This window comes from Hyperolius riggenbachi, chromosome 7, assembly GCF_040937935.1.
Source record: "Hyperolius riggenbachi isolate aHypRig1 chromosome 7, aHypRig1.pri, whole genome shotgun sequence".
In the NCBI taxonomy this organism is placed as follows: Eukaryota; Metazoa; Chordata; class Amphibia; order Anura; family Hyperoliidae; genus Hyperolius; species Hyperolius riggenbachi.
In genome coordinates this window covers 150656932-150673562 of record NC_090652.1, presented here as the reverse complement: position 1 = coordinate 150673562, position 16631 = coordinate 150656932, and the positions used below count along the sequence as shown (strand labels likewise).

The 16631-nt window shown below is 40.1% G+C and overlaps 1 protein-coding gene across 4 annotated transcripts in view; it reads left to right on the top strand.

The window, feature by feature from the left end:
• Positions 1-15364, top strand: part of XYLT1 (xylosyltransferase 1) — a 481277-nt gene extending 465913 nt beyond the window's left edge. For all 4 annotated transcript variants that reach the window (XM_068244759.1, XM_068244760.1, XM_068244762.1 and 1 more), the window contains exon 11: positions 10621-15364. In XM_068244759.1, the coding sequence (XP_068100860.1) occupies positions 10621-10943 (323 nt within the window). In that variant the 3' untranslated portion in view covers positions 10944-15364. The remainder of the gene's footprint in view (positions 1-10620) is intronic.
• Positions 15365-16631: the final 1267 nt, after the last annotated feature.

The following is a 16631-nucleotide window of genomic DNA, read 5'->3' as shown; positions in this document are numbered from 1 at the left end:
CCCCCCCCCCCCATCTTAGCACACATAGACAGTCACATATATATGCTCAACTCACAATAAATCAAAAGTTTTAGGAAGAACACCAGAGTATACTACATTAGTTTGCATTCCTTTGCAAATTTACTTTTTATGTTCACTTTGGCTGCCAGCACTGTATGTGTGACATGCAGCCCTGCCTGGCTGTCTGGGCTCTGCATTGTCACACTGTGTCATCCGATCTTTGTTGAGGGCAAAGGTTATCATTCCGAGCAGATGTCACAGAGTGACATCTCTTTTACCTTGTAGTGGAGAGGAGGGAAGACCAGCGTCCTGGACTGACCACAATGCACTCTCTCCTGCATTTACAGCCTGGCGTCCGTGCACAGATGCCTGTCGGTGAGAGTGAGAGAGCTGGATGAACGCGGGGAAAAGAAAGTGGGCGGGGAGCAGGGGAGAAGCACAGTAAGCACTTCCCTTTCATGCTGCCTTCGGGGCTCTTCCCTTTAGCGGCGCCTCCCCTTCAGCCACGGCTCTCCCCTCTGATGCTCTATGTCTATGGCAGCAAATTCTGACAACCGCTGCTGCGCGGCAGAAGAATATGACAGAACGCGGCCAAGCGGCCGCGATCTACTCAGCAGGTGGTCGACCTATTGGGCAGCCCTCCACTAGGACATCAACCTTTTGTAAGCAGGTCATTTTTGTATTTTATTTTTTTGTATACTGCTGCAATTATGTGTGGCAAATAATATATATGGCCACTTTAGTTCAGGCAGTTCAACTGACAGCCATACCGGTATACTAAAGTAAGGGCGTCCACACTTTTTTGGCCCGTGGGCTACTTGTTGAGTTGAAGATTTTGCAGACTTGCATTCTGCACTTCCCTTCTGCCACAAAAAAAATGGGCCCCCACATAGATAAATTAATATAAAGTTTCCACGCAGTGCCCACTTAGATAGAAATTACCAAATACTCACCTGCAGCCTTCTGTTTTTTTCTCCTCTCCTTTGTTCACATTGTTCTATTCGAGCACTTTCTGGTGCACGGCTGACTAAAGAGAAAGGGCCCCAACATGAGACATGAGTCGCCCTTGTACCACCTGAACTGCTGAGGGGGCATTGCCACATTGCTTCCTGTGCATAGCCAGGAGGGGAGTGACCATGGACACTATCTCTCACTTACTTCACCTCTGTCTTTGTCGCTTCTGGCTGGCTGCATGTACCCTGCAGCAGAGCAGCACAATTTGATGGTACGCCAGCACTGCACTGTTAGCTTGCGCCGCACGATTTTAAAGCGTCTGACCGCAATCCACCCAGCAGTTCTTCATGATCTACTGGTAGATCCTGATCAACGCAATGGCTATCCCTGTTCTAAAGGATACCATTGCAACCTTCACACTGGATTAAAGGTAAAAAAAAATTCTCCAGTTTTTAAGAATAAATCACAAACTTCAAGACTATGTCCTCAACTGAGCAGCTCCATAAGGGATTTGGTAGAAACTGTGAAGAAGGAGATAAAGGAGTGCTCTCATAGAGTAGATTATCCTCCGTTTATTTGACAAATATGCTGAAATTGCACCTACAAGGTGGGCATAAATAATCAACATATAATGGTTCACGTTTCTAGGAACTGTTAAATCGTGGAGAAAAAAGCAGAGGGAGAGCCGGAAGCCCAATCTGGCGTAATATCGTTAGGTTAGCAGGACAGTATATAAAAGGCAAGAAGTATACTCACAAACAAGGGTTGCTGGATGAGGCAACCACTCGTCAGCGCTTGTGGGGAAGTACCGTCCCCACTCGGCCTTGTATGGTATGATGCTGGTCGCTGCTCCAAAAAAAAAAGGGATTCTGTGGTTCACGGGAAAAACCCTTTTAAACCAATCCTCCCCCTAAAACTAAGGGGTAAACGCTAAGTACTGTAAGAACTGGAGGCGCCCTTTTCTAATGTTGTTAAGTGTACAGAGATCTCCAAAAGGCAGTATCCAACAATAACTTATGTGGTGTCCTACCTTTTAGGGTTCCTGTTCTAGATATATAAATCAGGATTCAGATAAAAAGTTCAAAAACATTTATTCGTGCACTCGACAACGCGTTTCATGGTAAAAACCGCTTCCTCAGGTCAGTAACGTGCCTTTAAAAAACAAACAGCAGCACTCAGAAATGATACAGATATTGGGCTTGATTCACAAAAGAGTGCTAACTGTTAGCACGGCTGTTTTCTTGCAAATTTTCGCATTGCACGCAATCGCAAATTTTCATGCAAAATGATAACGTTTTCGCGCGCAAACGTGATTTTTTGCGCGAAAACAATATCGATTTTGCGGGAAAATTCGCGCAAAAACGGCCGTGCTAACAGTTAGCACTCTTTTGTGAATCAAGCCCATTGTGTAAAAACAAAACAAAACAAAAAAAAAATAATAATTATATTTATAAAAATCATCAAAAGTTAAAAACAAATATGTAATTTGTTGAACAACATGGCGTTTATGTTGAACATATTCACATAAGCACATAACATAGAAAATGTAAACTCCTATATATATTACAGCAGACCTCTTATACTGTTACTAAGAACCACAGGATTACTCTCCCTGCACCCTCCCCTCCCCCCCTTTTGACAATTCCATATATATATGGTAATGAGTTTTATAATTATCTCCTCCCCAAAAATATGTGCTATCTGTTGTATCATATTTTTCAATGTAAAAACTTTACTGTAAACTTGCAATATATGACAGCTTCTGTAGGCACTATAGCTGCAGCATGTTTTATCTTTGAAGCAAGAATTGGTCTTTAATGTTTACATTTTCTATGCTATGTGCTTATGTGAATATGTTCAACATAAACGCCATGTTGTTCAACAAATTACATATTTGTTTTTAACTTTTGATGATTTTCATATATATAATTATTATGATTTTTGTTGTTGTTGTTTTTTTTTTTTTGTCACAATATCTGTATCATTTCTGAGTGCTGCTGTTTGTTTTTTAAAGGCAGGAAAGGAAGCGGTTTATACCATGAAACACGTTGTCGAGTGCACGAATAAATATTTTTGAACTTTTTATCTGAATCCTGATTTATATATTTAGAACAGGAACCCTAAAAGGTAGGACAGCACATACGTTTCTAGGAACCTCCTCCAACAAGTTGTCTTAACTGTGGCCAGTGGGGGGAATAGATGTACAGGAGAGGGAAATTAACTGGCAGTTACTGACTCAATGTGCTGCTGGATCACCAACTACAGTTTTCGAGGTTCTACCTCTTCATCATCATACCTCTTCTTCATCATAGATGTACAAGGCTACATCTATTGCCCATCCCGCTGTTGGCTGCGGTAAGACGACTTATTGGACAAGGTTCCTGGAAGCAGGAGCCATTATATGCTGATTATGCACATACTGGCATCCTTCTTGACATCAGTTGAAGGAAAAACCTGTATAACACAACAACAAGAACAAAGTCTTAATCTGGTAACGATTTCCTGTAAGCGCAATTTACAAGTAAAGATTCAGGTTATTACAAATATTCATGTTTTTGACTGGTTCTCTTCAAAGGACATCTGGTGTTTGCAGTATATTAATATTCAGGAACGCCTAATAATGTAAAGAAAGCTCAGTAAATTTCCTATATGACCTTTGATTTAATTATACAGCTCTTCCCTGGTCAGAGCCGCATCTTGAGGCTTATGTGCTCAGCTTTGTAAACATTTCTAAATGCTGCACACAAGTTCTGACTGAGCTGTCTGTAAATGGCCGTCTGTATTCCTGGTATGATTGCTGCCAGTATCTGACACTCTGTGGAAAGAAGGCCTCAGTGTCATTGGATGGCAATGTGGCACTGCCCGCCTGGCAGACACATGGGATTCTTGGACATACTGTGCTATCTCATGTGAAACAACGCGTTCCCTTTTCAGCTGTAGCTTACGTTGAATAAATGCTTTCTGTGCTGGGGATGATGTGTATCTTGGATAGCTTGCAAATTTGTCAGTTTAATGTTGACTAAAAATGAATGGGGAATTGAATGCATCAGTCTGGGTGTCTGTGAGAACTCAACATTCATAAGCCAGAGGAGTTTGTAGAGCTGTGTGAAGGCTTATGTGTGTGTGCTATGTTGGATGTGGAATTTTGACAGTGGGTCTCTATTTCTGCAGCGGCTCTGTGCATTTTACACTTGATCAGGCCACTTTCCATTGAATAAGGAGACGGTCTTCATACATAGATTGATTAACAGAAATAGCTCCCTAGCCATATACTATCAACAGTTGGATAAAAAGGACCAGAATATTCCTAGCAGCTGAGATTTCATATAAATGCTAAAATAAGTAATAAAATATTTATGGAAGCGTTGCATCCCACATTCCATCAGGTGGTGCTAATTAGCTATGCAAAATCTATTTATAAGTTGGAGATAGTCCTTCAGAGGGAAACACCTCACTGATTGGCCAGACATGCCATATAGAATTACTGGCCAATGAGAGTTTTTATAGAATTGTGCACAACTGTGATGTACCCAAATCAACATTGTGCTTGTGGCCTGAACTTTTTAAAACCTGTTTTACTTGCATGTAGCAGATGGAAAAGTCTCCTAAAGTCCCTCTTGACCCAGAACTAATGTTGGTTTCCTAGAAATGGCAAAAGATGGGGGTCTAAATGATGAGTATCAAGATACCCTAATTCAATTAATTTTGTTTCAGAGAAAATTATGATTTTTTTTGTTAATAAATTTTTCATGCTTTGAAAAAAAAAATGAAATGTATCCAAAAGCCGTCACCTCTGTATGACTGTATCTGTAATTAAATTTGAACCCTTTAAAACTATTGTCCTACTTTAAACAACTTAAAACGGGTGGAGGCAGCCAATGCATAAAAGATAAGGGACTCCAAGCAGTGCAGAAACTATGGAAAGATGCATATCATTTTAAAGCTCTCTTTCTCCTCTTTCCAATGATATATAAACCGCTGCCCTACGCCTTTTTAATTTTCGCTTTTTTCGTGATCAAAATTGTCGTCAGAAAGAGGAGAAAGAGAGCTTTAAATATATCCATCTTTCCATAGTTACATTGTATTACACAGGGCGACTTTTTCTGCTGAATGGAGCTGCTGACCGAGTGGGACGGTTAATTTCCTGCCTGCTCTGGCGGTGGTTGCAAGGATTTGCTACCCGCCTTTTGAGTATATACATCCTTAGCAATTTTCTTTCCTGAATCTTACACGATTCTGCACCATTGGGCTTCTGGTCTCCTTTTGTCTTTTAGATGAACTTGAGGTTGTTATAATCACAGGAACCATCGACATAAGCTATCTACTTTAAACAACATTCAGATTATCACTAGTTTACTAATGCATTTTCAAGCATCTCCAGTATAGACATTATAAGTGATCCAGCACTGTATGTGTATATTGCCTGGGTCATATTGCAACATGTAAGGGTTGCTGAAAGGTTAGTAAATGAGCAGCTTATGACTCCTGTCTCATACAGGGTGCAGTGAGAGCTTTTTTCTATATTAGTCTCTTTAAATATCTTGGATAGTGCATGCAACTGAAGTCACACAACCACTAATTCACTAACATCTCAGCAACCTGTTATGACCCAGCTGAGGGTGGCAAAATCTAACCACCTTATGGCAGAGAATTACAGAGTTGTAATTAATGAAGTCTAGGTTTGGTGAATCACTAATGATATACCCTCTGGAGATGCTTGAAGATTTCTAAATTCCATTTACCCACTGCTTTGTGTTTATTATGTAGTCTACATCCTTACCCTATATTGCCGGGGAGAGGTAAACTTGTTATCTCCCCTCCCACATTTCTGCTCCCCACTAATTGGCTGAGGGCAGTTCAGAGTGACATGTGGCTGAGAAGGGAAATATACCTCACCTCTCTGCGGAAGCTGCTGAAATACGCTCACATGTGTTTACAAAGCAAGCTAGGTCTGACAGTGAAGTTACTAGTACAGTGCTCAGCTAGCATAATATTGCCCCTGTTTAACTCTCTAGTAAGGCCACATCTGGAATATGGAATTCAGTTCTGGGCACGACATTACAAAAAAGATATTGCAGTTTTAGAGCAGGTGCAGAGACGAGCAACAAAATTGATACGTGGGATGGAAGGTCTCGCTTACCAAGAAAGGTTAGATAAACTGGGTTTATTTAGTCTAGAGAAAAGACGCCTTAGAGGAGATCTAATTAACATGTATAAATACATCAGAGGGCAATATAATAGCTTGGCGGATGAGCTTTTTGTCCCTAGGCCTTCTCAAAGGACTAGAGGACATGATCTGCGCATGGAGGAAAAACGTTTTAGCCATTTATTTAGGAAAGGGTTCTTTACAGTAAGAGTGATTAAGATGTGGAATGCATTGCCACAGGAAGTCGTTATGGCAAACTCTATACCTGCATTTAAAGGGGGCTTAGATGCTTTCCTTGCGTTGAAAGACATCCATGGCTACAATTAGTACATAGCAAGGAAATGAACAGCGCTACTTAAAAACAGGCAAGTGCCTACCTGCAAAAGAGTGCAAGCCCCACTTGTGGGATATAATACACACCAAGCATACACATGACCTGTCTACCACTGGAGGAGGATGTTAGTTTCCTGTAACAGCTTGCATGCAACCTATTAAGTACTCGTCCCTCCCACTGCGAAGAAGTCGATCCTCCATGGGAAGGGCCTAACACTAACTAAATCCTAACCTATGTATATGCATAGCCTGGGTGCGGCTAATCAAATAAAATTGAAAATTGCGCAAAAGGTGGATCAGCGCAACACCAGGCCGCCTCCGAATGGCCTCCAATCAGAGGTGCGCTGAGCCCCCCCAGAAACTACAAACGCACCTTGAACCCAAACAGAAGCTCTGCATATACACCAAAAGCATGGCTGTTAAGTGGGAGCAGCTGACCAAAAACGAAATAAATTAGTACATAGCAAGGAAATGAACAGCGCTACTTAAAAACAGGCAAGTGCCTACCTGCAAAAGAGTGCAAGCCCCACTTGTTGGATATAATACACACCGAGCATACACATGACCTGTCTACCACTGGAGGAGGATGTTAGTTTCCTGTAACAGCTTGCATGCAACCTATTAAGTACTCGTCCCTCCCACTGCGAAGAAGTCGATCCTCCATGGGAGGGGCCTAACAATAACTAAATCCTAACCTATGTATATGCATAGCCTGGGTGCGGCTAATGAAATAAAATCGAAAATTGAAAATTGCGCAAAAGGTGGATCAGCGCAACACCAGGCCGCCTCCAATCAGAGGTGCGCTGAGCCCCCCCAGAAATGCACCTCTGATTGGAGGCCATTCGGAGGCGGCCTGGTGTTGCGTTGATCCACCTTTTGCGCATGGCTACAATTACTAGGTTATGCCTAATGATGTTGATCCAGGGATTTTATCTGATTGCCATCTGGAGTCGGGAAGGAATTTTTCCCTTTTGGGGCTAATTGGACCATGCCTTGTGGGGTTTTTTTCGCCTTCCTCTAGATCAACAGGGATATGTGAGGGAGCAGGCTGGAGTTGTACTTTGTACTGGTTGAACTCGATGGACGTATGTCTTTTTTCAACCAAAATAACTATGTAACTATGTAAGGTGGAGGGCGGGCAATGCATACACCATTTCAAGCAAAGGAGAAAAAAAAGAGTAAGAGAGGAAATTACATCAGGACTGGCTTCAATCAGAGGCAGCAAAGACAGAAAATGCCCGGAACATTTTTCTTTTTGTTTACTATATAAAATTCACTGAAATAAAAATGTGGAGAGTACAATACATATGCTATGTATGTAGAACAAGTGTGTGTGTGTTTTTCCTGGGATAGTATTGCTGTCCCTGCTGATTTATAAATCAGGCCACCTAAATGGTTGGTATCCTCCACAATAATACTCTAAAGTATAAACTATTTTGGAAGATCTTCTTAATATTTTGTTTTGAATATTAATAGTTCAGATTCATTCTGCTGTTATTGCATTTCTTTTTTTTCACAAGGTAAAAGTTGTTTCAACATTTCATTAGTAAGTTACACTAAAAGTGCTATCATTGAAAGGGTCAGGTCTAACATCATCCATCTGCTTACCCCATTGCATATTCCCCCTGTATCTTTATTAGTACAAAATGCTAAGGTGGCATGTGACTGTAAATTTCTATTGGAAGCTTAAACATAGCCTAGACTAGTGACCAGACTGGAGCATAAGGCTGAGTTCTTAGTTTCTCATTAGACATCAGCTGTCATGAATGGTCACAGTGGATCTGATGTAGGATCCTCTTTGTCTGTCAACATCCGTTGGTGTCTGTTGTAATGGAAGAAAGACCTGATCGAAGCTGGGCGCATCCATACTGCTCATGTGCGAGCATGCATTCACGTGTGCGCAGTACAGATCCACTCATAATCAGAAGTACTTAGGGTTATGAGAAATTCTGAAATCATCTGAGGACTACTCAAGGCTTATTCCGACATTCTAGTTGGATTACTATGAGGGGGCGGTGGTGGAATGAGGGGACCGAGAGAGGACCAAGCAGGCTCTGGGGATCCAGAGCCTTCCCTCTTAGATGATTATCAAAGTTTTTTTTTAGGTCGGTTAGGGTACCCTTTAGGTTAGAATTGAATCTCATCTTTAACGCTGACAGGTCCCTGATCTTAAGCTAAGTGCAGTCTGTCAGTTTAGCCATTCTTTGCTACATAAAATGCCCACCACTGTGAATATCCTTTCAGAAAGCAATTAAGTAACACTTTTCTTCTTTTTTACAATTGAATTTAAAAGACTTCCCACTCACCATAAGGCCTACATACTGAAGTCACAATGAAACAAATGATTCTTCCTGAGAAGCGCAGCTATTAACTTCAAGGGTACAGCATATTTTATGTTGGATACTGGCAGGCCATTGTGTTTACCTCATAAGAAAAAATAAATACATTGCTGTGACCACAATGCATACTTTTACAGAATGCACACATACAAAATGGCAAATCTGATAAAATTACCTTCACGGTGCTCTGCATTTATTGACAACAGGAATATGCAGCGAGTGGCTGAAGTTAATGACATGACAACAATAGTTTATGAAGTAAATGCATTCATTCTTGTGACATTTGCATTGCGGCCCTAGTATTACAGACAGTAAGTGCCCTTTTATCTTTTTAACATTTCTTTTCATTGTAAGCCATTCAACTAAACCTTCTTCTGGCTCTGGCTGAGAGCAAATGCACACCTAATGGCAACGGAACACAGTCACCGCCTGATCTGTCAGCTGTCGCTATGTTATGGAAAAACCTCTGGAAGCATGACATTTATGTCTCTATATATTTGTCAAAGGATCTGTAAACCCAAATTACAAACGCAGTTGTATAAAACTAACGCAGATGTAAAAGTTGCACGTAATGCTCAGTGTGAAAAATGACTGTGGTCCTTAAACAGTTCAGTAATAGTAAGTGTAAGAGCAAGTTCCGCGGTACGGGGGCTCTATGTAACTCGCTGTAAACTCCATCACTTCTAGAGAGAAGCACACACTTTAAGTGGTACCCAGACTTGCAGTAATTGTTAACACTTCATTCTTTGAGATAGAAGATATGCTCATAAATGCTCATCTTAGCTCAACATTAATTCAACATTCATCCAGGGCATGGGAAAGGGGCATTCAAGATCTCCTCTCCCCATAAAATATATCTGCAATAAATAAGCAAAAGTCAAATCCATTGGATCACTGCAAGCATGGGTGCCAGTCAGTCAGGGCTCTAACATCCCCCCCCCCCCCATTCGTAAGAGGACACCACTGATCCTTTCCACTGCAGCTTTCATTCTTCAAGCTATTTGGGCACCGCATCCATCCCTAGAACCAAAGGAACAACTAAAGACAAGCCAACCCCTACTCCCACAAACCTCTGTGCCATAAAAGCCCCAAATGGCATTCCCAACACTGGTAGGTCATTAAAATCATACACCACACCACCAGTAGGCATTATGGGATGCTGTGTTTCTGAACTGACACAGGAGCCCACTTCCAGGAAACCCAGGGGACCAGAAAAGAATACATATGATGTCATCACTAGATCTTTACCAGTGATTTAGTGTCTGGATATTTGGGAAAGACAGAGGGTTTATTTGAAAAGACAGCTGAGGAGATTATAAGGGAAAAAATACCTGGTCTTCTGTTTTAAGGATAATAATAATCATGATCAGGCCTAATCACTTTCTCTACTGTGGCCAACAAGCTGCTACTGTCTCTTGACCGTTCTTTAATATACACAATATCCTGGTAACACTTATACTTATAGTTGACTTATACTTCAGTCTGCAATATGTCATCTTGAAATGGCTGCCTACATGTTTAAGTGCTCACTATCATGCACCTTTACCTTTATTAGTAAACGCAGATTCCATTTAAAAAATAAATGTGCCCTTGTCTGATATTACTAACCAGTATGGATTCTGGACTTAACCACAAAAATAAGGACATGTAGGAGTTTGTTACGTATAGACTGCTTGGAAAAAGGACAGTGTTTGGATTGAGACCCGGTAACTCCACCCTGGTCACATGTGGGAGTTGAATATAACAGTCTGTAGTCATCACCTTGCTGAAATAATACTGTTACTGAAGATAAGAGTATGTTCCAGCTGATTTTTTTTTTCACTAATTTAATTTCTTTTTTTATTGCAGATGAAGTTGTCAAGTTTCATGGAGGACCTCCAAAAAATGCTTACATGGAGCAGAGCTTCCAGGGGTTGAATCCAGTTTTAAATATACCAATTAACGCCATTCAAGTGGAACAAGCAAAGAAGAATGGAGCCTTTGTAGGTTCAAAACTGGAAAGTTGGGTTGACAGCTTAGCAGCCAACATTTGGTCTGCAGTGGACATCTGCACCACAGGACCCTCATCCTGCCCCGTTATGCAGTCTTGTTCTCAGACTGCCTGGAGCTCTCTCAGCCCTGATCCCAAATCAGAACTTGGCCTTGTGAAACCTGATGGGAGACTGAGGTAGCATCTGGTGCACCCTTCTGTGTCATTGGAATTAAAAGGGAAATTAATTATTGGTCCAATCAATCCATCAAAATAGGAAATTCTGAGCAAATGATAAAGTTTGCTGCTTTGTAAAAGCGAGTAGTCATCCACCAGAATTGATGTATGATTGAGAAGTCCTTCCTGGATGCCATTGTAGTTTTTTTTTTTTACAGATTTGTACTGGCATTTATAGCACTTCCCTACAAATGGCAGAGTTCCAGCAAAAGACATCGATCAAGGGCTCAAATGCACAAATATTTCAAGTATTAAGAAGTGAGATGAGAAGCCCCTTTGCACAAATGTGTTCTATTTTTCTATTTCCATGTATTTGTGTGTTTGTCAGTGTTAGTAAGAAATATACTTAAAAGGAGTATGTCATATGCCATTTAAGGAACATGGTTTCTTTCATTGCATTATACAAAATATAGTGAGAGGTGGCCTTTTAATGACTCCTATGTTGCCAAAGACATGCAGAAAGGCATTGCAGACTACACTGGCAGCCAAAGGGTTATATGATGGAAATGCGATTCTCTTTCTGAGATTCGTGCTACTTTTAAAGGGTATAATGTAGTTGCACATATGTCCATTGACAACCAATGAAATATCAGGCTGACTCATCTTGTGCTGTACAGATGGAAGCCAGGATGAGATTGGTTGACATGGCTTTCAAGCAATTTGTGTTTAGCTTTTCATGCTCTCATTAAACCATCACATGTTCTAATATACTAGCCAGAATTAACATTTTACAGGCTACACTCACCCTTTAGAAGTGGTTTCAGTGTCTGTTCACAGGAGAGACAGTCTTTTCAAAGTTTGAGACCTCAAATTAACATGGCTTCTCACTTCATGATAGCAGGTTTGTAAAGATACCATGGAGTTGATTCACAAAATGTATCTCATAAATCACCCTTAATCGCCTTACTTATTTATTTACCTTTCATCTCTCTTTAGCTGAGTCTTCATCTGACTTAATTCAAGATTAATCTCTAATCATCTGTTAATTCATGTTTTATCTCTTTTTTTCATGACACAGAAAATTTGAATAGAGGGACCAAAAAAGTAAAAAAACAACTTAAAAAAAATTAAATAAAATGGGAGGTAGTAGTGGACATAACTCCCAATAGAAGACATGGATATGTCAGATTCAATTGACAGAGGTGTCTGGCCTGCATACTACTGGACCTAGTTGCTTCTTAATTGCCTGATGAAGTAGGATTGCACCTGTGAAATGCATTGCACCATGGAGTAGTCGATTAAAGTTTTTTTTTTTTTTATTGAATCTGACATATACGTATCTTCAACTTCCCATTTTATTTGTAATTTTGTAAATTAGTAATTTTTACTCTTCTTGGCGCCTCTGTTCAAGATTTTTGTGTTATAATTGTCCACCCTTGGTGGAGGAGTGTTTCTCCCCATTCTTGTTTACAGAGAGTGACTTCATAACCTGAGTGGGGTCAGGTCATAAGCTCCCCACCTGCTATTTCAGTGGTTGCCTTAGTGGTAACCCATGTTTGTGAGTATAATATCTCTAACCTCCTATTGACTGAATTTGTAATAATCTGCATTCCCAGTATCCCTTTTGTCTATTTTTTCATGAGTTACTTTTCGTTGCAGTTATGATGAAAAATAATTGAGGGTAGATCATTCAAAAGAAAAGCTATGTGAATCAACCACCATGAATCATAATAGTGGTCACACTTCGGCTTCCTATAAATGTAAGCTAAGGAATGTCAAACGCCAGTCCTCACACATTTGTGAAACAGCTTAAATGAAATGATGATACTGAATCAGGAAAGGTGGAGTTTATCAAGTAAAACACGTCTCCATGTTTCTGTGCATCCTAAACACTGGCAAGGATACATCTCTATTTGGGGTGTAGATTAAAAACTACACTTACATTGACTGTCGAATATCTCACTTACAAACTGCTATGTAAATGAGGACTGTCTCTCCTGTTGGCTGACTGCAGCACAGACATATATTCTGCTATAGTATGTATTTGGGATTTTAGTAATAAAAAGCATTGTGCAGCCAGTACAATGTGATAGATCACTGCCTGGTCGTCGGGCAAGAAATTCAATAGATTAAATGCAATTAATAGCAGTGTTTTGTGAAGAAAAATAGGCCCAGCTCTTCAGTCAGTATTTCAAACGGATGAGCTTACAGCCTTGCAGCACTGATTCCGTAACTGGAGCAGAAGCTGATTTCTGTTAACACCTTTCACTCTATTGGATGAAAACCACATTAAAGAGTAGGGTCCAGTACTTTTATTGTGAATCATAGCATTAATGCTGCTGTGTGAACTAATGTAACAAACATTTTTTTTAGCTGCTTCAACATTATTTTAGGAAATGGGGTTTACTGTTATTGTAAGGACCAAAGAGAGAAATGTCTTCCTTTTCCCTATGTAAAACTCCTCCTCTTCCTCCATTGATCATAAAGATACAGCTTCTTTATCTTAAAGAGCTTCAGTACTTAAGCCTTTGATCCTTCACTGCCAGGAAAGCCTTTTGCTTTGTCTTGTAGCTCTTTGGCAGCCATTGTGCTCTTCTATGTCTGTTACATCTTCTAAGTCCATTCATTGTCTTCTCAGTGTTAAAAGAAAGCCTGTAAACCAGTGGAAATACCATTTTCTTATTACTGTATTATATTATTAAGTGTTAGGTTGATAGTCTGCTACTTAATAGAGACTGGATTCCCCTTTTAAACACCGTAAAGTTGTAATGATGATGGATCACTGAGACAAGGTTTTGCAGAATGCTCTATGACATTGGCACAGTCATATGGGACTCCTTGAGATGACTTTGAGAATTCTATAGTAGTGTTAGCTGTGCTGACACCAAGCTCCTACATGCCAGAAGGTCACAGCAGTGCAGTGCTGCCACTTCTGGCAAGATAGTAATATGGAGGTAGAAATGTATGTATTCTAGGTATTTATTATTTATATTTTTAGTCAATGACTAATTAGCAAGTGCTGCTTTTGCAGCTTAATGTTTATCTTACTAACTACAGCTGCCTTTCTTCAGTGAAGGCTTGGCGCTTTGCATTTCATGTTTTACTCTTAAGCATAGGATACCTGTTGGTTTTGCTAGTCACCGAATCACATTTTTTTCATATTACCATTGAAATACTGTAAACTTAAATTTAGCTATTGTCTCCCTCAGCTACTGCTGGACCAAGTATTAGTTGTCATTGTTGAGATCTTTATGTGTTTTGATTTTAATCCCAAATTACAGCTTGCATTCAACAAGATATTGTTCTACTAGACTTTAAACTGGAATCTGAAAATACACGTTTCCCATAATTACCTTTTTGCTTGAAGCAAGAAACTAGCCTGGCATTAACCTGCTTTGGTCTAGCAACTTAGCAAGAGAAAACAATGTACTCAAAACTCTGTGTAGTTCTGATCCTTGCTGAGTTCTGGACTGAAATAAGTGTTGTTGAGTATCGTGGACATTTAGGGTTAGGGTTTTATTGTCTGTCATTTTAGATTAAGCTGTGTTGAGCTTCCCCACCAAATGATGCTACCCACTGCTATTTTTTTTCCAACTCTTCATAATTTATGAGGAGTAAAGACAACCGTTTCCTTCTTCCGGATTGCATAACATAATGATATGCTGCAGAAGAGGCAGTACAGAAAAAGTAAAAGTTGTGTGTTCACAATAGAGGGAGAAATCTAGCAGAGCAGGGAAAGGGTTGAAACTTTCACTGATGATTGTGCCAGAAATAAATGATCATAGCCTTTCTTCCACACACTTTATGTTGTTAAAGTAAAACTGAAGTGAGAAAAAAAGTCAAATGCTTGGAGAGGAGAGGGTCTGGATCCTATGGAGCCCTCTCAGATCCCTTCAGTCCAGCCCTGTCACCCACATTACAGCTATTCTACCACCTGGTTGTATACACTTCCGTGAGCCCCCGAGTGCTCCCAAAGATAGGCGGCACTGCACATGTACGGAGCCACCCGTCTTTGGGAGTACCCTAGGACACGAGCTCCCAAAGCCTTCCGAGGGCTCACAGAGGAGAAATACCTTTACTGGTGGACAGCCCTGGAACGAGGGGACAGGGAAGGCTCAATAAGATCTAGAGCCTCCCTCTCCATAGGTAATTATTTGATTTTTTTTATTTTTTTTACTACAGATTTGCTTTAATGTGGATGAGTTAAGGACTTCTGTGAAATTTAGGGTTAAGCTAGGGTTAACTATTAAGGAAAACTAAAACATTAGACTACCAATATGTATAGATTGTTAGATAGGTTAGGCTTAGGCAATGTTAAAATTTAGTTTAGGGTAAAAGGTTACGTTTAAGTTAGCTATTATGGAGGAAAGGGATTAATGCCAAGTATCAAGTTACATTTAGGGCTGTCTGATATGATACAGGGGGAGTGTATTGAAAGTTACTCTGAGTGCTTAACGCAGTGTGTAAGGGGGGGGGAGGGGTTAGGGTAAGGTATAGTAAGGAGGAAGTACTGAGGTTAAGTTCAAAGGCAGCAGAGGCTGAACAGAGCAGCACTAGATAATTAAATAAACTATATATTTTGCCAAGTGTTACTAGTTCACTTCTTTCCTTCCTTCTTCATATTTCAATCCTTGTGATTATATTTAGCCTCAACTTGTGGTTGACAGAGCTCACTTTTTTACAGACATAATTGCATGTAGTTGATATAAAAAAATATGTTTGTAAAGTGTCCCAGTTAATAAAGATGAAGCGTTAAAATACTTAATTGTGCCACATGGATGATAAACAGCAACTTCCCTTTACCAGCATCCCGATTACCGTGTTTTATCTATTAAGACAACTTGTTAAATGCCAAAAAATTTTCCTCAAATAAACAAGACAGCAGTCTGGACAGATTAAACATGATGAGTATGAAAAGTCTGTCTTATAACAGATATGAAAACTATTACAAAACTTTAAAGTGGGTCAGTTTTCTATTAAGCCCCTCTTCTGGCCTGACTGTCCTGTCATATTAAATGTAATATAAATAAATACTTGCCTGCTTCTTCAGTGTTCTGTGGCAGTCAGTGATGCTAGAATGGGATTTGTGACCTCAAACAGATGTGTTTAGAGATGAACATGCAGCTGCTCTGCCTGCACTTTGATTCACTCCCCGTTTCACTGAGATCACGTGACCAATGCCCTGGCATCTATCCTTTGGATTGGCACTACAGACAGATTTTCTTCACATTAGGTATTTTTGGCTTTGTTGTAATGTATATGCTTAGTGTGGTGGAAGAATCCGGGTCTACTAAAGCAGTGGTCTAAATTAGGTAAGGATTTGAGGTTTGATAAAAAAAAAAAAGTAAGTGGTGACATAGGCAGATCCATTGCTTTGAAATAACCCTGTCCTTAGCTTAAAATAACTAAACTTGCCTACTGCATCCCTTTTTCTAAACTGGAGCTCCAGCAAGCCCTGGTGGGTCCTACAAAGAAGTTGCATTTAACCATATCTACCTTCTTGGCACCCTTCTGCCCTAATGGCCATAAACTGGTTGCAAACTTGGAGGAGTCAGCACAACTTGCTGGAGCCCTTTTGAAAGAAGAATGTTAGTCAAGTGTTTAAAGTGAATGTTAAGCTAAAAAAAAACAAAAAAAAATCCCAGATACTTAAAGGGGTTATCAAGGCATAATAAATGAAAATAAGTGCTACTTACCCAGGGCTTCGTCCAGC